General features: G+C 43.2%; 1 protein-coding gene across 7 annotated transcripts in view; it reads right to left on the minus strand.

Annotated features, from left to right (window-relative positions):
- ITGA6 (integrin subunit alpha 6) overlaps nucleotides 1-26,624 on the minus strand; it is a 221,439-nt gene that overhangs the window by 71,113 nt on the left and 123,702 nt on the right. Inside the window, exon 1 of one of the 7 annotated variants that reach the window (XM_032755357.2) lies at nucleotides 7,860-8,275. The exons of 1 other annotated variant lie outside the window; for it this stretch is intronic. In XM_032755357.2, the coding sequence (XP_032611248.1) occupies nucleotides 7,860-8,041 (182 nt within the window). In that variant the 5' untranslated portion in view covers nucleotides 8,042-8,275. Of the gene's footprint in view, nucleotides 1-7,080; nucleotides 7,100-7,859; nucleotides 8,278-8,359; nucleotides 8,440-8,754; nucleotides 8,865-26,624 lie in introns of those variants that run through there. 5 more of the 7 variants (XM_058441072.1, XM_032755355.2, XM_058441078.1 and 2 more) reach the window with 5 other exon arrangements.

A 26,624-nucleotide genomic window follows, 5' to 3' on the forward strand; every position in this document is an offset into this window, starting at 1 on the left:
GGTTCTCAGCACCTTTGATTGGAAAACAATGGCCTTTTTCCCACCTATCTCTAATCTCTCTGGAGCCTTGTAGCATTCTAAACATTTCCATTTCACAACTTTTATTGTTTCGATACCTTTGTTCTAAAGGGACATACATAATCACACTGCCAGTAAGAGGCCATCACCCACAAGATATATCAGGGGAATGGGGCCTAGGGAGGATTTCTTACTACCCTCAGCAAGGAGGAAGGAGAACAGAACAACTCCAAACTCTCAGTGCTGCTGAATGGGGCATCCATACCAGAGGCCAACCATTCCACCCCTTGGCTGTGATACACTTGGATAAGGATCCTCTCGTTAACTTTACATCACAATGCTTTATCATAATGGCAGCATATCCTGAAGAGAAGGGCTCCTGATTCTGCAAGGACAAAGGAGTTATTTGGCTCAGGAAGGCTTAGGTTCAGTGACATTCTACCCTCTGGGTCTGAAATGTTTATTATCATTTGCATCACACACACACACACACACACACACACTTAAAACCACCTCAGTACAAATGAAATTCCTTTCCAAAATGAAGAAAACACAATGACACTGATATCACCGCGCAAAGCAAATAGAGCTCTCGGTAAAGAGGCATTACTGGGTGCTTCCTTACTCTTCAAATCACTAACCAGTGTGCCCCTTTCAAATTATTGCAAAGTTTATTTTTATTTCTATACTCCCAGATTTAGAAAGCCTGTTTCTCTCAAAGGCTTTTCTTATACTATATCTGAAATGGCTTTTCAAAAAAGTAAGTTTCAGATTGTGTGACATGCAAAATATACTAGCCACTTGGCAAATAAACATGCAAGCAGATACCCACAGCTCCATGTCACAAGTTTTTGCCCTTTGTAACTTGCGTTTAGTGGTACTTCCTCCCATTCCCCCTAATTCAGAACAGTCTTCTTTACCATTTAATTGGTTTTAGAAACTTAGTTTTATAAACAGTCTTTCTGCCAATTTAGGATGAGATGAAGCGATAGTGGAATCCGACGTTGGAATCTGGCATAGGGCTGAACTGGGGAGGGTCTGCTGCTACACTGCGGCCTGCGAACAGTCTTCTACAAACATGCCAACCTCGGAATCCGTACGCTGGTTTGAGATCGTCTTGCCTTGTTTATCTAAGCAGAAAAGCCAGATAGCAGATTTGATGGTGATTATCAAACCCTGTTATTAGGTTGACAGGGACCTACACTGGTGAGAGGCCCATCTACCTGCCCCAGTTCAGGGCTAATTAACAATTAGCCTTTTAACTTAGTTCCAAGAGATCAGTGTTTGCAAATCTAAATGCCAGTTTAACAAACAAACCTGTGAAGGAAACACTACTTCCAAATTTGCCCACATACTTTCCAACCTTAGGCAGTTTTGTCACCAATAATCCACAAGCTCCTTCCTAGCAAACATTAGTGCCAAGCAAAAAACTAAGAAAAATAAATCGTTTTCAAACCTGCCCTGGGTGTTGTGCAAGTTATCCAGCCTCCTAGGGATGGAGGCGTGGGGGTGCTTTCAAGGTCATAGAGGTCTAAGAAGGCCTGGAAACCAGACAGGTGGTATTCCTTAGCAGTAAGCCCATCCTGTAACTGCACCACCCACCCTCCATGGGTATCCAGCCCGCAGTCACTGCCCTGTCATGTCTGTGCACCCATCTGTCCACTCATCTCTGAACACTGAGATTTATCTATGGCTTAGTGGCTACGAAGGGCTGCTAAGTAGAAGGCACGGACGGCTCTTCTGAGATGCACTTTCCAACTGAAGAATGGAATGGAAGAAAGGGAGAATGTGATGAAAACCAAACCTTTAAACGTGATGAAAACCAAACCTAAGGCCGGGCGCGGTGGCTCACGCTTGTAATCCCAGCACTTTGGGAGGCCGAGGCGGGCGGATCACAAGGTCAGGAGATCGAGACCACGGTGAAACCCCGTCTCTACTAAAAAAATACAAAAAAAAATTAGCCGGGCGTGGTGGCGGGCGCCTGTAGTCCCAGCTACTCGGAGAGCCTGAGGCAGGAGAATGGCCTGAACCCGGGAGGCGGAGCTTGCAGTGAGCCGAGATTGCGCCACTGCACTGCAGCCTGAGCGAAAGAGAAAGACTCCGTCTCAAAAAAAAAAAGAAAACCAAACCTAAAAGGAGAAAGCACACACACAGCACAGGCCGGGAAGCAGGGAAGATGTAGATTGAAGACCAAGTTTGCTAGACATGCCGCGGCCACTGCACCTCTTACAGCCTTGGTTTCCTCATCTATTTAACAAACACAAAATGCTCACTCTGGACCAGGACTATTCTAATGTGCAAGGATACTAGCTTCACAGCTGAGGGCAGGAAGGCCTAGGAAGGTTAGGAATCCTGCACAAAATCATAGCTAGTCAATGGCAGAAAAGGGTTTGATCCCACCTGGCTCTAGGCTCTGCTCCTAGTCACTACATTATACTCTGCCTTCTGTGTAAAGGAGGAAAGTTAGTCTGACTCAAACGAAGAAGACTTTAAGAACAGATTCTTGGAGCACACTTATGGAAACTGATGTAATAGAACTAGGCTAGGCTGAGAATCACACTTTTATAAAAGGTTGCCCAAGTAGTTACCCTGAAGACCAGCCAGGTTTCAGAACCCCTAAGCTTCCTTCCAGATATAAAGTTATTTGATTCCAGAGTTGTACCCAAGCCCAGAAAGGGAAGATGGGCACTGGGGGCTGAGACTACGTCCACTTCCCACTGCCGCAGTACATAACCTTTACCATCCTCCCAGGAGCCAGCGGGGGTGCTACACAGATCCCAGATCCCATGCTATGGCTCCTAGGCTTATCCCTGAAGCAGGCAAGCAGCCTTCCCACCATTCCTACCGAAAGAGTTAAATATATCCAAGATTCCCTTACTATCCTTGAAGAAATAAACCTACCGCTATCAATTCACAAGTGACTTCACACATGTACTGCACACTTCCATTCGACCCCCACACCCCTGTCAAGTTGCTTTCAGAAGGATATCTATTCCACAGTCATCCTTCTCTATCCAGCCTCATAACAACCAACCACCTCAGCAAGTCCCGAGTACCCACTGCAGTGTAGGTCAGCCTGTATTTCTGGGGTTAGGTTCTAAAGCCTGCCTTTAGGGCAAAAGCCAAGTGTAATTTAAAATCACTCATGAAAAGCCCTTAGCTGGAACCCCCGCCTTTGAAAAATCAAAAACCAAGAATTAACTTCTTGCGCATTTCTTTGCTAAGCTTACAGCTTCCGTTTCCTCAGAGGCAGAAGACACTGAGGCCTGAGCAAGGAAGGGCAAAGAGTTAAAGGGATTTCTCCCTCTCTCCACCCTCAGCAGGAGGAGTTGATGTCACAGGTTAAACTGAGTGTTTAATATCAGACTCTATTGTATTTGCAAAGCATACGCTAGGAGCTAGGAGGCAAAGAAATGAATGTAAGACCCCTGCCCTCACACAAACTACAATCCAGTTGGGAGAGATTAGATCATGTCCTAAAGATAGTGGATCACAGTTAAGCACAAAACATCAGAATTGTCAGATACAATGTGCTACAGACATCCAAAGGAGTTAAAGACATCGCTTTTTAGTGTAGGATGGGGAAATTTTAAACTGGTTCTTAAGCTATGATTATATTCTTAAAATGGGCTGATTCAGCACTAAATCAGTGTTTCAGGCACAATTGACCCTGTCATCTAAGCTTACGACAGTATTTTCTGTTTTGTCTCACTGTCCCTCTTGAAAATACCAAATAATTCACTGGCCTCACTGTCCACAGTAATATGTTGAGCCGAGGTCTTCAGGGAACCATGCGCCATAATTCTGGTACTATTTGGTTATGAAAGCTTAAATTAAATCTCAATATATTGTTATGATAAGAGAGTCTACATAACTGAGAACACAGAATAACCACTTCTTTATAATAAAGGAATCCTTTTATATAAGCATTTAACCTGACTTCCCCAACAAATTATTTATACCATATAAATACTTTTGACTCTTTTCCCCAACCCTGTCATTACTTGGTCTCACACCAGCCTGTGTTAAACTTGCCTATTTCTGCTTTCTTGCAGAGTCCTAAGACTTCCTGTAAGTCTCGCTGCCCATTTTGGCTTTTTCTCTACTCTGAGCATTCAAGGTGACCCAGCAATCCCTGGAAGATGGCCCTGGGCCACATGGCACTCCGAGTGAATAAACGCAGGAAAGTAAGTGCTTAGGTACACATCCTGAATACAGCTCTGATTCTTGGCTAGCTATAGCCACACTTCACTGGGCTTTTTCAGAAGGGAATAGGGTGGAGGCAGGCAAAGAAGGACGGACCCAGAACTTGTTCCAAGGCCAGCTGGAATAGAGTCAATAGTAAGAGTCCAGGCACCAATATTTAAATAGATAGCCCTGACCTATGCATATGGGAAGCAGTTTGATAAATCAACACAATACAGTACACTTCCAAAATTCAGACGCTTGCCGATTTCTCTAGGTCTGAAGAACATTTCTGGCTTTTCCATTTAAAAATGGCACGAGCATGGGTCAGAGATTCAAATCCACATTCTGTTAAGATTCTGCTCAAGCTGAACTTTCGGCTTCAGCTTCTTCATCTGTAAAGAGAGGCAGCTGGACTAGATGATCTCTAGTTCAGAAAATATGATTTTAAGAGATGGAACATGACAAGTCTGAGAAAAGTCAAGAACAAACCTAGTAAGGGTCAGAACAGAACAGACAGCGGGCCTGGAGCATTTCTGGAAGACAGTGGTGATCAGAGAGAGACCCCATAAAGAAGAAAATGAGGGTTGGCAGAAATCCAGAATGACTTCATGAGACTATCTCTTATAGATCTCCTTCTTCTAGGTTCTTCCCTGTGATCATATATAGATCTATCTCTTCCCAGAAGAGCTAAGAGTGATGATTCATAGGCTGGATATACCCACAGTCATCATCACATACCTTCCACCTCTGGGAATGACTCAGTCTTAACTACCTAAGAGAAATGAAAGAGTCCAAGGTGCTCAGACCCTGACCTCGGTCACTCGGCGGACCAACTCGGCTGACCACTGAGTAATCTTTTGGAGTCTGAAACTTCTTTAATATACAGCCTGAAAACCTGGATGAAGTTTTATGGTATCTACTTCAATTTTATAGTCTCCAAAGCTTTAGGAACACCCAACATGTTTGGGGGCTCTCTGACACAGTATTATTTCTGTCATAAAGTCATAACTACTAGAGTTTAAAATGTGACTGAATAGTTAAAGGCACTATAGAAAATTCAAACTACAAAAACTTATGATAGGTCTTCTATGATCGTGCATTTATCTGACGGTCCCATGCATGTGATATTTTACTTCTCCTTCCTCAAAGTCCCCTGTTCATTAATCTCACTTTTGTTATAAGTCTAATTAAGACCTATTAAAGTTAAGTTGCTTTGAACATGGGTTTCATAAACATGACTGAGTTTAAAATATCATTACCCAAAAACAATAACGTTTGGCTTTACTCTCAGGCAATCTTAGAATCACAGAATGTTTAAGACACCTTGTAAGGTACCTGACACACAGTAGGTACACAATTACTGCTTTTTAAATGATCATTAACAGCTACCATTTAGTCAGCAAGTACCCCTGCCAGGCAGGCATTAAGCACTTTGCATATTATCTCTTAATCCTCATAATAACCCCAGTAAGCAGTAATATCTCCATTTTACAGATAAAGAAATTAAAGCTCAAAGTAAATTAACAGCTGCTAATAAAAGGCCGAGAAGGAATCTCAGCTTAGGTCTCTCTCCCACCAGCTCCCTGAAAGACCCCCACTGAGTTTTTCCATGGAGTTTAGGAAGCTGGTCCAGAAGTTTTCTCAGTCTTACTGGCTCTGCCATTTACACCCACATTCTTTACTGTCAAAGGTGACAACTGACCTGTGCTATGGCCTGTGTGTGCTGGTTCTCCTGGGAAGACCAATGCTATTCCTGAAGCTGGAACACTTTACAAAAGCATGGAGGTGGGCAGCATGTGACATAAACCATAGCCTCTTTAAAGCGTGGTCCCTGCCTTTGGACTCTAGGAAACATACAGTCTCCGTATACGGGGCCTCTCCCCTCTGTCAGCTGCTAAGAAGAGCATTTCTAGAAGGCATCAGACCCCACTGCAGGCTTATCCTTACCTCGGAAGGAGTTGCCTCAGCTCTAATACCAGAGAAGCCCAGCAGCAGTAACAAGTTTTAGCAAGCATGCTGCTAACCTTCACGACACAGATTCCTGGCAAAGTCACGTTTTGCAAATGTGTCCACTGCCAGGATATTTCTTGTCCCAGTACGTTCCCTTCACACTTTTTGCTTGAACAAGTATTTCAAGGAAGCCACCGGTTTCAGTGGGCCTCTGGTGCAGAGAGAATGCCCAGGAGAATGAATTCCCTCTGCTGGCCCACGATCATTTCTGCACTAACAAGCTCAAATTCTACACACCAAGTATTCCGAGACAATAAACGTCATCCATTAACTGAGTTAACAGGAACCTTTCATTTCAGATTTATAGCTTAACAACAATTATTTCTGAGAGAAAGCAGAGTATAAGCAGCTGGCCAGGCATACAGCCTCAGACCACCCTCCTAGGCCTCCCCACCCCCAGCTAATTTCTGTGCTTCACGTAGCAGGTGTTATCAGAAAAATAAAACTGACTAAAACTCAGGGGCTGCAACATTCACTAATTCCAAAGCTGTTAACTGCTGAAATCCAGAGGTTTCCTCCAATTCTAAAATCCCGTTCGCCTCTCCTAAACACAAAATCTCTTCACTGTGGCTGCACTTTGCTTTCTCCGGTCTGTTGGTCCTGGAAGGTCCTTGGTTCAACTTAAGGCCTGGGTGGGGAGGAGAGACCTTTTGTTGCTACAGCCTATTTTTCAGTAGCACAGATCAAGAATGCAGCCCCATAGCGATTAAGGCGACTAAGCGCCAAAATACCCTCTCCGGCTTAAATAGCCGATCATGTGGGAACCAAACACTGTTTAAGAAATAAAAGGAGAGGCCAGTAGTGCCGGTCTCCTCTTTCTCCTGGGAGGTTTACCGCTACGGTGGGGGGTTGTCCCTTACAAACCTTGTTTGCAAAGTCCAGGCTCAGATCGGACATTTTGCTTTAACCCCTCGGCTGTGCCCGCCCAATGCGGGAGCCGAGCGGGTCTCCGGTGCGGCCGAGTACTTTGGGGGCTGGGCACATCACTCAGACTTGTTTTCTCAGCTGATCTAGTCCAGCGAACAGGTGCTTGGTTAATTCCCGCCCCACCCCACCCCCCTTTTTTTGTAAGGCATGTAAAAGTATCTCCTAAGGAGCGCCCCCGCCTTGCTGGGAAAGTCATTGCAGGACACATGGAAAGTGGCTTTCCAACTTGTGCGGGGCGCGCCAGTCTGCTGGGGAGACGGGGTGCACCGTGAGTGTGGGAAAGGCCTGGACCATCCTGGAACTACGCTCCCTGCAAACCCGCAGCAGCGCTGCGGTGACCCCGCACGCCGCCCCAGCCCCAAACACACACGTGAAGCTCAGCAAAGCGTGCCACCTGCCGGGGTCCCAGCAAACATGCCCGGAGGGAAGAACCGGCGGAAAGCACTTTGTTTAAAACACAAAAAAAAGTAAACTCTCCCGGGGCCCAGCCTAGCCCTCGGGTTCTCCTCCTTCCCGAGCTGAATGGGGTGAGGCGCCGCGCGGGGCGGGTCAGGGCGGAGAGCCGAGCGCGCTGGGCGCTGGGTGCGCCTCGGCCGGCCGGGGCGCGACCCACGGGCCAACTCCTCCCCGGGGCCGGCGGGAACAGGGCGCGCCCTCGCCTCTCCTCGCGCGCAGGCCGGCGCCCCGGTGGGGGTGGGAAGGGTCGGGGAACTCACAGCCGCTTGTCCTCGGGCTGCAGTTGCCAGTGCATGGCCAGCGAGAAGCCGAAGAGGCTCCCGGGGTCTCCATATTTCCGGATCACGTTGTCCTCCCGAGTGTCCAAGTTGAAGGCTGCGCCGAGCCGGGGCAGGAGCCCCGCCGACAGGTAGAGCAAGCACAGCTGCCCCGCGGCGGCCATGGGCGGACGCACGGGGAGGGGAGCGGGAACCTGCAGCGACCGCCCTGCGCTCCGGGCTGGGTCCGAGGCTGCCGCGCTGCTGCTGCCGCAGCCACCTTCGCCTCCTCTCGCCGCTGCACCCGGCCCCACCCCCGGGACGGGTCGCGCTCTCCGTCCGGCCGCTCCCCCTCGCGCGCAGCTCGCGACCGCTGAATGAGCCCGTTGTTCTCTGGAGACTAGCAGGCGTTTTATCAAGTGACGAGGACGCCGGCCCCGCCCCTCCCCACCCTCTCGCCCCTCCTTGCGCGCCCGCGGCCCGGCGCACCGCCCGCACCTTACCCGCCGGCTCTGGCGTCTCCAGCGGCCCGGTACCTGCCCGGAAGCCACGACGTGGGAGACCCGGAGGCGAGCTCGCGGCGAAGCAGCCCCACTGCGCCGCCCTCTCTGGAGAGAATTGTGGTTGCCGAGCAGCACAGAGCGAGGGAGACTTTACTACCCGTTATAAAGAAAAGTGCAGGTGATGCACCGGGCCTCGTTGCCTGAGCAGCCTGTTCTTGCAGATGTGGGCCCACGTGCAGATGCATACGTCATTCATACTCTACAGGTGTTTGTGGAGTGCTTAAGGCGTGCCCAACACTTGGGGACTGTTCTGGGTCCTCAAAGACCTAACCCTCAAAAATGATCACAGCACACACCTTGATAGTGCTGTATAATGTACACAACCCAGCCATTACCTCAATTCATCCTAACAGTCCTATGAGGTAGGTGTTTCTTTTTGCAGTTCAGAAAACCGAAGCTCCGCCTTGCCCCCAGATCACCTAGGATTTTGCCCAGGTGACCAGGAGAGCTTGTGGAAGAAGTCACGCAAGTCAAGGATGGGTTGTTTAAAGTGGCGCCAGGAGCTCAGGCGATGATGCCGTTCTTTCCTAGCCCCGGACTTTCAGAACTAGTTGTGGGGAGAACTGCTGGGCCAAGAGACTGCTCCGAGTTCTGTGTGGGTGGCATGAAGACCCCTGCCTCCAGGACATGAGGCGGGGCTCCAGTGAGGTGTTGGCCCTAGGGGCAACCTTATCTTGCAGGGGTTCTTAATCCGAGGAGAGATAATTAATTCAAGGGTACTGTGAACTTGGATGAGAAAAAATTTACATCTTAATTTTCACTAACCTCTGACATTTAGCATGTTTTGCCATTATGAACGTAGACAACAAACTACAGTAGCAGTAGGATAAGTATTTATGACTTAGTAATCACTAGAAACCATAGGTTTTTACGTCACATCACAGTTGTTGCAAATATCTCAAATAACAGTAGTTATTAGACAATCGGCCAGATATTATGTCAATAATGAAGCACATATATTGCTCTAGCACAAATTTTTAAAAACATTTTGTTAACTATATTTCAATATTATTGGCTTTTTTTGTAACCTCTTGTGGTTTATGTATTTAAAACGCTTCTTCTGAGAAGAGGTCCATGGTTTTCAGCAGCCTGCCAAAGGGGTCCCATGGCATGAAAAGGTTGGGACGTGCTGGCCTGAAGCCTTCTGGAATGCCTTGGGGAGCCCTCTTTGGAATATGACATCCCTGCATTGGAAATACAAGCAGGGTGCAGCCCCAGGAAAGAGCAGGAGCTGTGTGTGCGCAGGGGTAGGGGGTGGCCTCTTCTTTACCTCAAGGAGTATTCAAGAGAACAGCATGTGCCACTCAGAAAAGCTGCGTGAACATCATCAAGGGTCCCCACAGGTGGTAGCAGTTGTCGGAGTAAGTCCGTCAGTATATTAGGGGTGTGTACCACTTCCTTTCCAATCAGTAACTCCAATCAATTATAGTCCAAAGTGGGGTGCAGTGGGTTTAAATTCAGTCGGTGATTTTGGAGAGCACACAGTTTTAACAAATACATCTTGATAAGGTTGAGAAACTATTGGAGACAATAATCTAGTAAACTAAGAAGTATTTGCAACGTGATTTTTCATGCAAATAAGTTGCAAGTTAGCCTTTTCCCTTCGTGTAAAATATGTACTATTCCAGAGAGATGGGGTCCAGACTATTATAGCCATAGTATAATGAACCTCACTGCAGAGTGTACTCAGCCAGGAGCCGGTGATTTGGCTGTAACGGTTGCTGAAATATTCTGAATTGGTTGATAAAAGCTGCTGCCCTTAGCTCGTCACAGGCAACCATCCCTGCCCTGCCCATTTTCCTAGGACTAAGCAACTTCCTCACAACCTAGCAAATGAAAGTTTAAGCCCTTAAGCCCTGGTGCAGCAAGGGCTCCTTCTGCTTGGATATCCCCATGTCATACCAGCTTGGTATCCCCATGTCATACCATCAGAATATCATTCAGATGATATTCTGAATATCACCCCTTGCTTCTAAGAGTAATTCTGTGGACCATTCATTCCTGTCTTCCCAAGATGTGTTTAGTGGATGATGTATGAACGGCCAGAGTTATTTACTTTATCCCAAACACAGATTGTGCTCAAATTGAAATTCTAAATAATATTAAATTTAAATATCACAACTACATGTATAGCACTACTGAAGCAAATTATGCTTGTGTGGGAAGAGGTTCAGATAAAGAAAAACAAGGCTGAGAGTCTCGTTCTGGAATATGTCAAGTGCCCGTCGCAAATGGAAAACTTACTAGCTCAGCGCTCCTACCTGCCACCTGTCTCCTACCTACTTGAAGTTGAGTCAAACTCTCACTCTTAACATAGATGCCAAAGATACTTGAAGTTGAGTCAAACCCTCACTCTTGACATAATTTATTTGAAGATTGTCAGCTCCTTCTGACTATAACAATCAAGTTTTGGCCAGGTGCGGTGGCTCACGCCTATAATCCTGGCACTTTGGGAGGCGAGGTGGGCAGATCACCTGAGGTCAGGGGTTCGAGACCAGCCTGGCCAAAATGGTGAACCCCCCCACCCCCACCCCACCACCCCGTCTCTACTAAAAATACAAAAATTAGCTGGGTCTAGTGATGGGCACCTGTAATCCCAGCTACTCGGGAGGCCAAGGCTCGAGAATCACTTGAAATGGGGAGACAAAGGTTGCAGTAAGCCAAGATTGCGCCACTGCACTCCAGACTAGGTGACAGAGCAAGACTCTGACTCAAAAAAAAAAAAAAAAAAATCAAGTTTTGTGACTCAGTTGTTATTTCCATTGTAAAACAGAGTTGGGTGTTTTACAAAAGTGTCTTACAAAAAGGAGGTTTAGAGGTCATTCTGGATCTGCTGAGGACACATCAATCTCTGGGGCCAAAGGAATAAAAGAATTCAGAGCCCTAAAAATTAAAGACCTGGGGAGGGAGTACACAGTTTTAATGGGGAAAACAAAATCTGGGACAGGAAGATACTTGTCTGGAACCAAAGGGAGAGAGATAGCTTGGTGATAAAGGTGTGCTGAGTATATAGGGCATGGGGCATGTGTGTGTGTGTGCTAGCACACATGCCTATGAAAACAAGACATGCACGGTGCAAGAAGGGCCCTACAAATCCAGTTAACTGGCAGAACCGTGTCTAAAAAAACAAAAAAGGCTGATTAGAAAACAAAATAACACATCACAGAAGAAACTTCTATAAACTGAACATTTTTAATTAAAAGGCAGTGAAAGCTATGAATAGAGGTATTTGCTCAGGTGAGAGCTTTTGAATTCTTACGTTTTACCAGTACACTTTTCAAAATAAAATTATTTATTTGTCCTATATCCCACCCTCTGTAGAAGAGCTTTCAAAATAATTTTAGAATATTGGTCATTCATGGAGAAGTCTAAAGAATCCATGTCATGCCTAATATATTTTCCATTCCCTGAGACCTACTTTAATCATTTTGTTATCAAGTTCACTGTTATATTGACTTCATCATCACCAACAGCAGAGAATATATTTGCTTTTTTCATGCAACATAAAAACTAGTTATTAGGCCGGACATGGTGGCTCATGCCTGTAATCCCAGCACTTCTGGAGGCTGAGGCAGGCAGATCACCTGAAGTCAGGAGTTCAAGACCAGCCTGGCCAACTTGGCGAAACCCCATCTCTACTAAAAATATAAAAATGAGCCGGGCGTGGTGGTGATGCCATAATTTCAGCTACTCAGGAGGCTGAGGCAGAAGAATCGCTTGAACCCAGGAGGCAGAGGTTGCAGTGAGCCGAGATTGCACCACTGCACTCCAGCCTGGGCAACAGAGCAAGACTCTGTCTCAAGAAACTAGTTATTGAAAACATCTCTTTATTCTCTTTCTGTGGTTACATTATCCCAACAGTTTTACATATTTCCTGGAGCCCTTTACTGTGAGGTCATCCATGAGAGTGGGTAGCACATGGTCTCTGGAACCCAAGTTCTTTATTTCGGATCCTGCCTCTGCTCCACACTAGCCACAAGGCCATTTAATCTCTCCATGTCTCAGTTTTCCCAGCTGTAAAGTGGAAATAATGACATGTCATCTACCCCTCAGTAGTTGCCTTTTCTTAAGGATTAGTAGAGTTGATGTTATCTAAAGCACTTAGAATGTTGTGTGAAAACCAGAGCTCCCACCTGTGTACAGTCTTTCACGATAACGGCTTTTATGAGCTATGCATTGACCACAATATACTTATAGTTTCATGAACTAAACTTAATCAACTGTTTTGACTAGGGATTCTACTAGTCAATGGCAGATTTTTTTGTTCCAGAGAAAGAAATAGAGTTTTCCCATACTGTTTTTTTATTTGTCTTTTTATATTACGTTCAGAGTTTTCTCTTCTACACTGAAACTTAATGCTTTTGTGTTTAAAAAAAAAAAAACAACAGTGACATTCGCTCTAAGTCACAGACCATTTAATAGGGCAAACCTGCCTTTGGTTGGGATCAGGAGACTCCATACTGCCAGCTGTTCCTTATTTTAACACCTAGATCTATTTTGAAGTAAATTGCATTTGAAAGTTTCTGATTCACTTACAATGAGCTCATTAAAATGTAGAGTGTTTCACGTTGCCATTTTAGATGGGCAAACTTTTTTCAAGTTTGTTTTGAGGGAATTTTTCTAAGCCAGGAAGCCACATTTTGCCAGCCAGAAATAAACTCCAACCTTAAATGAATCAAGTTAAATCTAAAACTGAGTCACAAGGCTGGGGTGAAATCCCCACCTGGCAAATTTGGTTTTCCATCCCCACCTTCATTAGAAACAAACATGAAGCTATGTACATCTCATGACACAGGCAATGCACTCTTGAAAGACCAAACATGGAGTAGAGATTTTAAAATTAAGTTATTTAAAGAAAAAAATTCATTGCTTTCTATAAAAATATCTCCTGTGGAAAAAAAAAAAAGGCTGATTTTGAGTTAGGACTTAAGCCAGTGATCTGTGGAGTGTGTATCAGGTGAGATTAAGGCAAACACTCATGGAAGGCAGCTTAGCCTCACCCTCTTCCCCGCTGAGGGCCTGGAGCAAGTTACCCAACTTCTTTAGGACTCAATTTTTCTTTTTTTTTTTTTTTAGAGTGAGTCTCGCTCTGTCGCCCAGGCTGGAGTGCAGTGGTGCAATCTCAGCTCACTGCAACCTCCGCCTCCAGGGTTCAAGCGATTCTCCTGCCTCAGCCTCCTAAGCAGCTGGGATTACAGGCACGTGCCACCACGCCCAGCTAATTTTTGTATTTTTAGTAGAGACGGGGTTTCACCATGTTTGTCATGGTCTCGAAATCCCAACCTCGTGATCTGCCCGCCTTGGCCTCCCAAAGTGCTGGGATTACAGGCGTGAGCCACCTCACCTGGCCTGGGACTCAATTTTCTAATCTGTAAAATAGCCAGAATTCTTACCTCATCAGGTTGTTATAAGGATTAAATGAGATTATATAAGTGAGGTATATAGTACAATGTCTACTATTAAATGCACGCTGAAATAAAATAGCTGTGAAAATGTAGGTGAAGAAAGCATACTAGAAAATAAAACAAGAGAGGACTTCAAATAATGGAGATTAAACATAGGGAGAGGCAATATGCAAATGAGGTCACTTGTGCCCCATATTCACGTCATTTAAATGGTCAGCATAAACCATTCCTTATCGTTATAGCTTGGCAAATATAGTCGTCCCTCGGTATACACAAGGGATTGGTTCCAGGACCCCTGCGCATAACCAAAATCCATGCATACTCAAATCCTGAAGTCAGCCCTGAAAATCCGCATATAGACAAAGTCGGTCCTCCGCATTCACCGGGTTCATATCCCGCAAATACCGTATTTTCAGAGAGTTTTTTTTTTTTTTTTAATCCATGTTTAAGTGGGCCCCCACGGTTCAAACCCATGTTGTTAAAGGGCCATCTATAATCTCTGTCATATGATAGTTTCCTGGTGCCAAGGTCTGCATAGAGACAAGTTGGTGCTTCACTCTGGGTCTGAACCATTTCTGTCTTTTGCCAGGATTTGGAGAAGTAACAGTGGGTCCCAAACTCTGTGTCCACCGGAACTTCAGAAGAGACAAACAGTTCAGAGGACAAGCTAGCTAGGAGGTCTGGGGGGAATAAAGAGACAAAAGCACAGGGACATTATTGAACACGTCCTTATCATAATCTGCTCAGCCAAGGAGAAAGTTAGCACTATGAATTATCCAAAATCACAGCCAACTTATTATTTTGTTTGGAGCTTTATCTTCTTGAATACATCTTGCTGCTAATATTAAAGCAGCTTATACTACTTAAAATAAGCTGACAGGATAGTTATGAGGACACGTCACTTGATAGGGAAATCAAATCTTGAACTTTAAAATTTCTTCAACATTTTTGAATCTGGAAAGCAAGTCATTGGCAGGTGAAAAGTTACATAGTCACTGTATTTAACAGGTCCCTTCTTATGGCACATTAACAAAACATCTGAAGCAATGCAATAAATTCTGCCCTGTGAACACACTACTCTATAGAATAACAAAGAAAGGAGGAAAAGAACGTAGAAATCTGAACCACCTAATAGCCAAGAATGTCCCTATTGCAATGGCTTTGTTGTCCCAGATCACATGCCCAAAAGTGAAGGGCCAAACGTTTCTGCATTATACGACATATTTCTGAACTTTCCCTGGTGAAAAAGGAGAAAAATGGGTTCACAGATACTTACATCACATTTCATGTTCAAAAATCTTTTCAAACCCTAAAGTCAGTGCATCTCCACAAAGCAAAAGCCAGTGTCCTAATTTTATATCTGGAGACTCTAAAGCAGGGACTTTTCCTAAAAAGAATGTCAGTCTCTCTGACCAAATTAAAATTTGGGATTTCCCGACTTCTGATTTCATAACCCAGACCACTCCATTGAACCCTTCTTCAGCCTTGGCAGACAAATTCTCCATGGAGACCAAATCTCCTGCTTCCCAAACAAGGAACTGTAGCAGTTTGCAAAGTGTGATCTTGAGCCAATGTGTTTTCTGGCAGGGGAAAAAAAAACACCAGTAACACGTTGTCAGTTAGGTTGGGATGTTCAGGCGTAAACACATGCTACTTGTTCATCCTGCTTACAGAAGGATGCAAAGCACAGAAAGGCTACTTAGGGGGATTTGTGCCCCCACTTAATCCAATAAGCCAGAGTGAATTTTTTCAGCCTTGGGCCCTACTAGGAAATAGAGCCTCCAATCCATTGCCCCAGAAGTTTACTTTCCCCAAGTAGCCAACCCACCCCTGGTTGCTGTTGGTTACAGAAACAGTTGGGTAAATGCCACATTGGTTGAAAAGGAGGTAAGAGTATGGGAGACAGTCACCCCTTTGACTTTGGAGGGCTTTTAGAATTTCTTAATTTATACTCTGTAAATAACCAAAATACATCTATTTCTCTGAGACTTTATGTGCTGACTACAGTCAGCTAGCAATGTCTTTAGTGCTTATAAACAGTTCTCATCTGTATTTTTAAAATAATTCAAATGCAGGGAAAATAATTTGAGAGTTATGTGTATTTTGAAAATATGCTCCAAAGTTGAAACATTTTCAAATGTTAATCAAAAGGATTCATAGCTATAGATTATACTCCAGCCATCAGCCACTTATGTAACAGTGAAACAGCAAAAGAACTAACATAGCAAACTCCATTTTTGTTTAAGGAGCCTTTAGCCTGCACGTAAGCTAGGATAATTTTAGAGCACTGACAAAATATGCAAAAACAACAATCATGTAGTTTTTGCAACGAACTCTGGGATTAAAGGGAAAGTATGTAAACAATTAACTATGTTTTGTTAAAGATTTATAGGAGTGTTGTGACCTGACCAAGGACAGAGTTGTTCCCAACCTCCTCAGACCCTCATTGGCGTCCAGATGTCTGCGGTCGTTGGTCACCTCTTGATCCCAACCCTCTCTTCTTCCCTCTGTCTTTAACATTAAAAAGGAGCCTGAAATTTGTACTGACTTAATATGGTACTTTAGGATGCTAGTCCACCATCTTCTTTGTTTACTGGATCTCCGAATAAACCTGCTTTTCCTCCCACCAACTCTTGCCTCTCAAGTTTTGGCTTTTGGGCAGCAAGTAGCAGAATCTAGGTTTGCTTACACTTACAATAAATTCAAAGAGGAAGGTGGGCATTAAGTAGACGCTTTTTCCATCTGCCCCGGCTCTCCCTTCCTAGTCAACAGTCTGCATATCCCTCTCTCTTATCTCACATTGAGGGACACTGTGATTTATTTGCCTACATAGATGCCTACTATTAAATCCTTAGTTCCTTCAGAGTAGGGACCATGCCTTGGTCATTTTTCTATCCCTGATGCCAAACACTGGCCCTAGAGTACAGAAGCTACCAAAAAATCACTGTGTTACCAAAGGGTTTTTACCAATCATTATTTTTTATGCCAGAAGGCTTCTTTGAAGTTGAAAGGATTTTGTTGTTGTTGTTGTTATTGTTGTTTTATTTTTAGAAAATGTGTCATCCTTGCATTACATTCTTAAAATGGAGCATACCCAACAGTGTACTTTATCCAAAGGGTACATGCTGTCTACCCAGATGAGTAATTCTCATGGAAATGAAAAACTGCCTCAAGTCAGCTGATTAGCAAGGCACCATTTTGGACTCAAGGTCTCTGGTGCTGTAATGCTGTCAACAATCCAAAGATATTGAGGAAAAAGTTAAGATGAGCTGCATAATCTAGAATGAAAATTCCTAGAGCAGGACTTTGGGGTGGTTGGAGGGAAAATGGGGAGAGGAGGGTAGATTGGAAAGGGGGCCATGATGACTGCAAATTGAGAAGCCCTTTGAACAAAGCAGCAGGGTTCTGGAAGGGGTAGATTCCCTAAACTGGAAAATGTATTTGTTTCACTCTTTGGTCTACTGTGCCAAGATACTCATAAAGCTACCATCTTCAATGTGTCCCATCCTTTAGTCACCATACAAAGACATGGTGACATGAACTAGAAAGGAAATGGTTGAGATGATGGACTCCTCTAACCATTTCTCCCTCCACTGCCCAACCCACCCAGTGGTAAATAACTGGGTCAGTCTCTGCACCCTGCCCTCTCCCTATTCCAACTGTACATATCCAGATGGTAAGAGGCTCAATGCCAGCAAGGTCTTCTCAGGAAAATATTTGGGAGAAGGCATGCATTGAGTATCATAGCAGACATGGCTGAGGTTTATGAGCTTGAAGAAGTGTGTGCCTACGAGTGTGCCTTTTCATTGCAATGAAAATGAAAAGACTGAAGGAAATGGCCTCTGTTCACACCTGCAAGGATGACATGGTATCCTTCAAAGCCACAACTATAGTGTACATAGAATTCTGGAGACATCGAAGGTATGTGAAGGAGTATGGTTACAGTATGAGATGGTAGACCATGGTGCAAGGAATGGGAAGAGGCATCCAATGTGTGAGTCCCAGAATTTAATACTTATGGGCTGTATTGTTTTACCTAAACATCAATTTTCTCTGTGATTTATTCAATCTTGACAGTAAAATTTCCAGCCAAGAATTATCCATTTGAAAGCTCGGTTATTACCCCCAGTCATATATTCCATTTAATGGATCTCTCAAGTGTTACTGAATATTATTAAGTACTGAGTTCATGATAGAATTAAAAGCCATGGGCCAGGCGCAGTGGCTCACATCTGTAATCCCAGCACTTTGGGAGGCTGAGGTGGGCAGATCACTTGAGGTCAGGAGTTTGAGACCAGCCTGGCCAACATGGTGAAACCCCATCTCTACTAAAAACACAAAAAATTAGCCAGGTGTGGTGGTTGGTACCTGTAATCCCAGCTACTCAGGAGGCTGAGGCATGACAGTTGCTTCAACCCAGGAGGTGGAAGTTGCAGTCAGCCGAGATCGGGCCACTGCACTCCAGCCTGGGTGACAGAGTGAGAGTCTGTCTCAAAAAAAAAAAAAAAAAGTAAAAGTAAAAGCCATGTTGGTGGGGAGAAGAGCACCGACAAAACCAAATTTAGAGTCTATGTTCTAAGAGAAACCAAGCCTGGCAGAGAATATGGCATCTTTTGAATAAGGAATATGCCTTTTTTTTAAAATTTGGGATTATGTAAGGGTTTCTTTTCTAAAGAATATTTTTTCTATTTTTTTTTCCATTTTTGGGTAAGATATGTGAAAAATGACTTGATTTAGAATACTGAATTATTTTTCTAAGGTCAAAAGAAAGTGTTTGAGGCAGATTCAAGATGGCTACAGATTTTTTTGACACTCCTCTCATTAAGAAGTGGGGTCTACTTCCCTTTCCCTTGAATCTGAACTGGCCTTAGTGACTTTCTCGACCAATAGAAATTAGCAGACATGATGACCCAGGAATTTCAGGACTGAAATATAAGAAATATTATGGCTTATTCCTGGGACTCTTGGGAACTCATTCTTGAACCTTGAGCCACTATGTAAGAAGCCCAGCTTCCATGGTGGAGTGAATATGAGGCCACATGGAAAGGGAGAGGTCCAACTGAGCCCATCCTTCTAGCTGTCCAGGCAAAGGCTGTGGAAGTAAAGCTATCTTGGAATCTACAAACCTGCCTACCCACCAGCTGAATAACAGAGTATCCCCCGCTGACACTAAATGGAGCAGAAGAACCACCCAGCCAAGCCCTACCTGAATCACAGACTCACGGAATTAAGAGATATTTATAAAATGGTTGTTGCTTCAAGCCACTAAGTTTTAGGGCAGTCTGTGATGAAGCAATGGATGACGTAAAATTCCCACAAGGGACTCTTCTGATGGTGGGTGTCAGCTTCTATTCAGAAGCTGGCCACTTCCTCTGCCATTGTCACAGTGGGAGCAAGTCTGCAGTGCTAGGCCAGGGTCTACAAAGTGATTGAGTCATGCTTTTTGAGAAGTGAGATCAGTTATACTGGCTAAAAAGGGACTAAAAAGAGTTTTGGGGGTGATGACTTTATGGCTCCATGACTAATTCCCAACCACTCAATAATAGGTCCAAGGCATGTGCCACTGGGATAGGTTTTACACACTTCCCCCAAGCCTCTTGTTTAGGGTGGGGATGGGAGATAGCTGGAAACAAAAGCAGCTCTGTCTGACATTGTGTGGTTGGTAATTGCTTCTGTGGATCCACACGGTGCTCCCTGGCCCACTTCGTCTTTATTTTAAAGAGTCTTTCCCAATCCTTAGTTATTATTAGCATTAAACATATCTATGATCACAAAGAATTTGAAAATGGCACCGTAGAGTTTCTGGTAGGCAGGAGGACAAGTCCGAAAGTGTCAATTCAACGTGGAGCCTACAAGCTCCAATACAAGGGAGGCTTTCTACAAACTTAAAAGATCTTCTACCAAAGTCTCTTAGCCTCCCTCTTCGTTAAAGACTTTGTGTGTTTTCCCCCCTCTCCAGCTCTAGTTTCATTTTGTGAAAAGGTTCACTGCCTTATGTGCCATGAGCAGACAGGCTTATCGAATGAACTGTAAATCTAATCAGTTTGGCACAGGGGTTTCATGGGAGCCATGTAAACAATAGCTGGAGTTGTGTTAAGCTTCAGTGACTCCAACTGATTCCCAGTTTGGTTCATTTGTGAAGAACAGTTGGAGATACAAAGCCAAGCCCATTAATTTCTAAAGAGCAATTCTAAGAGAGAAATGAGCTGTCGATCCCCAGAAGGTTTTCACTCCATGCTATAACTACAGGATTTTATTTATGGCATAAGGTGTGTCTTCCAGTTACTGTTTCCTTCCACTTCTCCAATATTCTGTATTTCTAAGGAGATCCTGGCAACTCTTATTGAAATTGGAATCCTGTGGAGGAACTGAGCAGAGAACTTCTCCAAGTTCCTATGGTCTCTAAAATAGTGATCAAAGTATGGTCTTGGATCCCCCACCTGTGTTCTCTTTAAAATGTAATTGTGCCCTATGTTACTTCTGACAAATGGACTTAATTAGTTTCAGTTCTAGTTCTCATTCAATACTTTTACAGAAACACATTTTTGATTGGAATTTCACTCTCAAGACTATAAAGTTTATATAGTTATAGTGCTGAAGTCACACCAGTTTTTAATCTCCTAAATTCACACATACTTAGTTTCCAGATGGAAAAATGAATATTCACCACAGCTCTATTAGGAATGCCAATTTCCCATCAGTCCCTAGCATTGGGCAACGCAGTTATAATACTGTGTTAATTTAAGACATCTTCTGGTCCTCCGAGCCTTGTATTTACATACTAGCTGAAACTGCAAGTGGAAATGAATGGAGCTGATGATATTTGCCTTATCCCAATTTTTCTGTGAGGAGGAGAAAAACACTTGTGCTTCAAATAAGCAGATGTGAAAACACTTCTCACTAATCAAAATGTTTACCACTAGGTTATGAGAGGCTGCCTGTTTAGAGGCAGTGAACCTGATATGTATACTTAGCAATATAAGTCTATTTAGTTTGACAAAACCTTAGAGCAGAATTTTTGCAGCTTAGTTCAGGATGATCACTAGCAACGCCACACTTCATTTTTTATTGAACTTGGATCCAAGAGGGCCTGGTGTGTCTATTTCAGTATAGACTCTCACACCAATATATTTATGCTTCAAGTCACCACACCCAGAAGTGATGCAGTGGGGGAAATTCAAAGAACAACATCACTGTAAGATTCACAGAACGATCTTTGTAAAGTATTTTATATTGAATTAAGGAAATTTACATTGGAATTAATTAAATTAAGTCTCTAATATTCTGGAAGACAGTAAAAATAATGCTATTGTTCTCAATTTGATCCCAGGCAGTTGGAAATATTCGTAATAGGAAATTCATGAAATAATACATATGAAGATGACAGAAAATTACAAATGTGATTCTGTAAAGAGCTTGGCATAGCAACTTGTCTAATTTCTTTCTATAATAAAATTATGGCCACATAGACTGATAGAAAGTGACTAGGAAATCCATCTGTATTTTCTTAAGACCACTGTGCTAGAAAGTTAAATACCGCATGTTCTCACTCATATGTGGACGCTAAAAAAGAGTTGATCTCATAGAAGTAAAAAATAGAACAGAGGTGACTAGAGGCTCGGAAAAGTAGGGGGAAGGCAGCCATAGGGAGAGATTTTTAAAGGATACAAAATTACAGCTAGAGAGGAGGAATAAATTCTGTTGTTCTATATCAGTGTAGGATGTCTACAATCAATAACATATAGATTCAAATAGCTAGAAAGAGGATATATTAAATGTTCCCAAAGCAAAGAAATGATGTTTGATATGATGAATATGGTAATTACCCTATACCACGATACATTATATGTATTGAAACATGTCTGTTATATGTACAATTATTGTCAATTTAAAAAAATAAAATTTTTAAAATGGCTTAATAAAAAGACTGCTGTGATTGTAAAATTCACAGAACTCTGCCTGAAACTAGCTTAAGCTATATAATTGGTATTCAACAAAAGGTTATGGAATTAATTGTGACAATGTAACTATTTTGTGGAGTATTTACCTTGTAGTAGATACTGTTCAAAACATCTGTTAATTCTTTAAATCCTCATAATAGCCTGTCTCATAAATACTCTTAGTGGTGCCATTTCATATACAAGAAAAGTGAAGAGCAGCGGGGTCACATAAGCCCCCCACATCATACAGCTCGGAAGTGTTGAAGCCAGGACTTGATCCTAGGCAGGCTGGCTCCAGAGCCTGTGCAAGCAAACCCCACTCCCAACTGCTTCCCAGAACCTGGGACTCTATAGGTTACCCATCAAGAAAAAGTATACTCTTTGACTTTATTTTGGTATGAGTTACAGTTATGGCTTATGGATTGAACCCAACAGGTAGTAGTGTTCAATGGGACAGTATCCACCTGGGATATTCAGAAGAAAGTCCCATGGGGTTCATTTTTACAATCAATCTTATTTAATATCAGTATTTATTAGGTGGATAAAAAGCATTAGAATATATGCCCCCAATTTTTATATGACAATAAATTTAGTAGAATTGTTAATATTCTGGGAGATAATGAAAATACACTCTCAGAAAGTAGGGAGAATAGTTCTATGGAAACTATTCAGTTCACTTAAGATGTACCAGATATTTATCAGTCACAGTGCCTGATCAGTTGCTCCCAGATGCATGTTCTTTGAATGACAATTTCACATGCCCAGCATGATGAGGGACATAGGTGAACACCTGACCCAAGGTGCTGGGTCACTCTTGAGCCTCAGTCACTCCACAGGCTGGAATGAAAAAAATGAGCTGGTCCTATCAAATCCTCACTCTTGGGAATTTGCTTTGGAAGAGAGAATGACCCAGTTGGCAACCAGAACTTAAGTTGGAAAGTTATGATATGGGGAAAGGAGAAGAGAGATCATTGTGGCCAAATGCATGTGCAAGCCAAGGCCACGGAGAACAGGAGCTTTGAGGGAGCAGAGCAAGGTGGTCACTTTAGAGAGACGAATGAGATAGAAATGCAGAATGAAAGAGAATAGGGGAACGGGAGGAGACACAAATGAATGAACATGAGAGGCCAGACAGTGGCCCTGTGCCAAGCTGCCAAGATTTCTGGTGGTGCTCGGTTCCATTGTGGTCCACAAGGACCCTTACAACAAGCCCCATGGCCTTAGATAACTCAAGAGGGTATTTGTTCCTTGTGAACAGAAAAACCTAATGCAAAAAGTAGATGAATAAAAATGGTTAACTTTTGGGCAGAATCCTTCCACCCAAAAAAAGTTAAGGAAATATTAATGTGGAAAAAGAAAAATGACCTAAAATTAAGAATCATCTACCTATGTGGAAACATTGTTTTAAAAAACCATTATAATGTTGGCCTATATGAAAGTGAATGCATTATATAAATCATGGTTTTCAAAGAGCTGGGGTTTTTGTTTTTGCTCCTTTAAACTCAGATCTTACATAGCAAACCGTCTCATCTTAGTCATCCTTTTAAGAAAACACATAGGACTTCTGACAAGGGTTCCAATAATAATCAAAATTATTAGGTATGACTTATAAGGAAAGCCACAGGGAGTTTGTGCTATGTGGTCTAGAGAGAAGAAAGTTAATGGTGATTTCTTTTTTATCTTTAAGAGTATTGGCTGAGGTGTGAGGATTGCTTAAGCGCAGGTGTTCAAGACCAGCCTGAGCAACATAGTGAGACCTTGTCTCTACAAAACATAAAAACAGAAAAATTAGCCGGGCATGGTGGCACTTCCCTGTAGTCCCAACTACTTGGGAGGCTGAAGTGGGAGGAAGGATTGCTTGAGCTGGCAAGGTCAAGGCTGCAGTGAGCCGAGATTATGCCCCTGCACTCCAGCTGGGGCAACAGAGCAAGACTCTATCTCTTTATAAAAAAACAAAAACAAAAACAAAGACTATGGAAGAAGCTGGGCATGGTATCTCACATCTGTAATCCCAGCACTTTTGGGAGGTCAAGGCAGGAGGATCAGTGAGCTCAGGAGTTCAAGACCAGCCTGAACAACATAATAAGACTCTGTGTCTACAAAATAAATAATAAACAAACAAACAAACAAACTGGGTGTGGTGGCATGCTCCTGTAGTTCCAGCTACTCAGGAGGCTGAGGTAGGAGGGTTGCTTGAGCCTGGGAAGGTGAGGCAGCAGTGACCCATGATCATACCATTAAACTCCAGCTTGGACAAGATCCTCTCTCTCTCAAAAAAAAAAAAAAAAAAAAAATATATATATATATATATATACACACACACACACACACACACACACACACGTATATATGTATATATGTATACATATACGTATATAGGTATATATGTATACCTATATATGTATATATGTATATATGTATACATATACATGTATATACATGTATATATGTGTGTGTGTGTATATATATACACGTATATATATATATGGTTTTAATCACTGATCACAATTATCTCTTTTATTCATAGAAGTAAAACTGAGCTTTGGTCAAAGCTTTTCTGTCAAACATGAGGGGGAATCTGTTGACAGCCTGCAAAAGAAGACCCAGAACTTCTTAGTCGTAGAGACAGACATTCAGGAAAGAATTTAGAAACACCTGGAAGTCTTGGATGGTTGGCAGATAGGGCTCAGTTGGGTTTTTTTGTCTTTGGATCTGAGCTGCAGATAGGAAAACACACAACGTCCATCCATGCGTGCCATGGGAAGTCATGAGTCAGATAAGAAGGAAGAACTGGAGATTAGATAAAACAAGGAAAAAGAAACAAGCAAAGAAGGGAAGGCTGTCAGAGGAGGTGTTCAAGTTAGCATTCATTTTCAGGATGATGTCTGAAGGCCACTCTGACCTCTCTTATTTTGTACAATGTAGTATGTAATGGGCTGGTTATCATCAAATCACATCCATGCTTGGAAGTGACTCAAGTTGAGCCTGACATATAGAGTGACCAGGAGTTTGGGCACTTCATGTCCAGTTTCCCTTCCCCACTCTCCACAAGACCTCCTTGGGACAGATTCCATACCTGAGGGAATCAGGCCAAGACTGAGTGAGTCATCAGCTTACTTCAGGAACCCACCCGCTCGCTCCAGAGTGGCTCCATCAGAACAGGAATGGCTTGGCCAGAAGAACATCACCGAGGGTGCCACCCTGCACCACCTCTGCCCCTGAGCTAGGAGTAATTTAAAGGAAAATGGGTGACATGGCCCTTATTTCTAAGGTGCTGCGCTGATGAAGAGAAACTTGAAGGCAGACTTGTCTCCATGTGGGAGCATGGAGTACAAGAGCTTAATCCCAAATACATACTTGTTTCATGAGAAACCCTGAGCCCTCCATGTCTCTTGGTCCTCCCTCTCCCATCCTTATAAAGCAGGTTGGGCTGACTTTTCTTTGACTGACATGTCATACACATATAACATACAACATAGACCTATATGACTGCATATATGACTATGATCGAGTTGCTATGTTTACTTGAAGTTGGGCTTTTTAAAAAACGACGAGGTTGGGCACGGTGGCTTATGCTTATAATCCCAGTACTTTGGGAGTCTAAGGCAGGAGGACTGCTTGAGACCAGGAGTTTGAGATCAGCCCTGGAAATTTAGTGAGACCCTGACTCTACCACAAAAAAAAAATTTTTAAATAAAAAAATTAGCTGAGCAGAGTGGCAGGCACCTATAGTCCCAGCTACTCAGGAGGCTGAGGCAGGAGGATCCCTTAAGCGCAGGAGTTCAACGTTACAGTGAGCTATGATCACCCCATTGTACTCCAGTCTGGGACCCTGTCTCAATCCATCAATCAATAAGGACAAGAAAGGAACTATACGGTACTCACTACTCAAAATTCTTGGTTTATGAACCACTTCAGAGGTCATAAGGATTTTTGTGCCAAAAGAGACCTTAGAGATCATGTAAAATTCAGTCTTCTCCTAGGTATAAAGTTAACGAAACTGAGGCCCATAAAGGATAAGGGGCAGAGCCAGGCCCAGCGTGTGAGTCTCCCTAATCCTAGCAAGCACTTTCCCCAGAAAACCCGATTAAAATGAGAGTGGCATATTCTTCTTCTCAACATCGCAACACACTAGGATTTGTAGGGTTCTGCAGTAGCATACAAATCATGCAGTTGTAGAACAAACGCTTGGCAGAGGCTGAGGCAATTTCATGGCTTCCACTGAGGCTGGATCCTCTGCCTTAATGGGGCACAGTAATCACCAGTCACTGCCAGCAAGGTTCCATACAAGGGCTTGCAATCTGACTGGTTTCACACCATTTCTCAATCCAGAGGTCTGGATGAGAAGAGACTGAGAAAAATCACCCCTCCTGCTGTAGGAAGAGGCTCTACCCTAAATTACGTTGGTTTATTTCCACAAATTCCTCCTGAAGTCAATCAGATCAAATCAACTTATTCTAATATGCCTTGAATGATGCTTGCTTGTGACATGAGTGTGAATCCAGTTTAATTTTTCATATGTGAATGAAATTATTCTAAATAAAAACTGTTTTTAAACAGTTAAAGTATGAGTCACATGCTCAGTATTAAACAAAGAAACTTAGACAATAGAAGTGTATAAAACAGAAAGTGACATTTTCCACCCTGTCCAGTGCCCCTCCCTTGAGATAATCATTGTTAACAGTTTGGTTTACATCCTCCCTTTTATGCCTGTAGGAACATGTTTATAAGTATTTGGCTTTCAAACTTTGACTAACATTTAAAAGCTCCTTATTAAAGATCATATGTCAAACTTCCTATTAATAATGTATTAAGCTCGCTTTTGGGGTCCTAAAAACAAAAATAGTAAGTGCGGAATGA

Source organism: Hylobates moloch, unplaced genomic scaffold (assembly GCF_009828535.3).
Source record: "Hylobates moloch isolate HMO894 unplaced genomic scaffold, HMol_V3 SCAFFOLD_1, whole genome shotgun sequence".
Classification (NCBI taxonomy): domain Eukaryota; kingdom Metazoa; phylum Chordata; class Mammalia; order Primates; family Hylobatidae; genus Hylobates; species Hylobates moloch.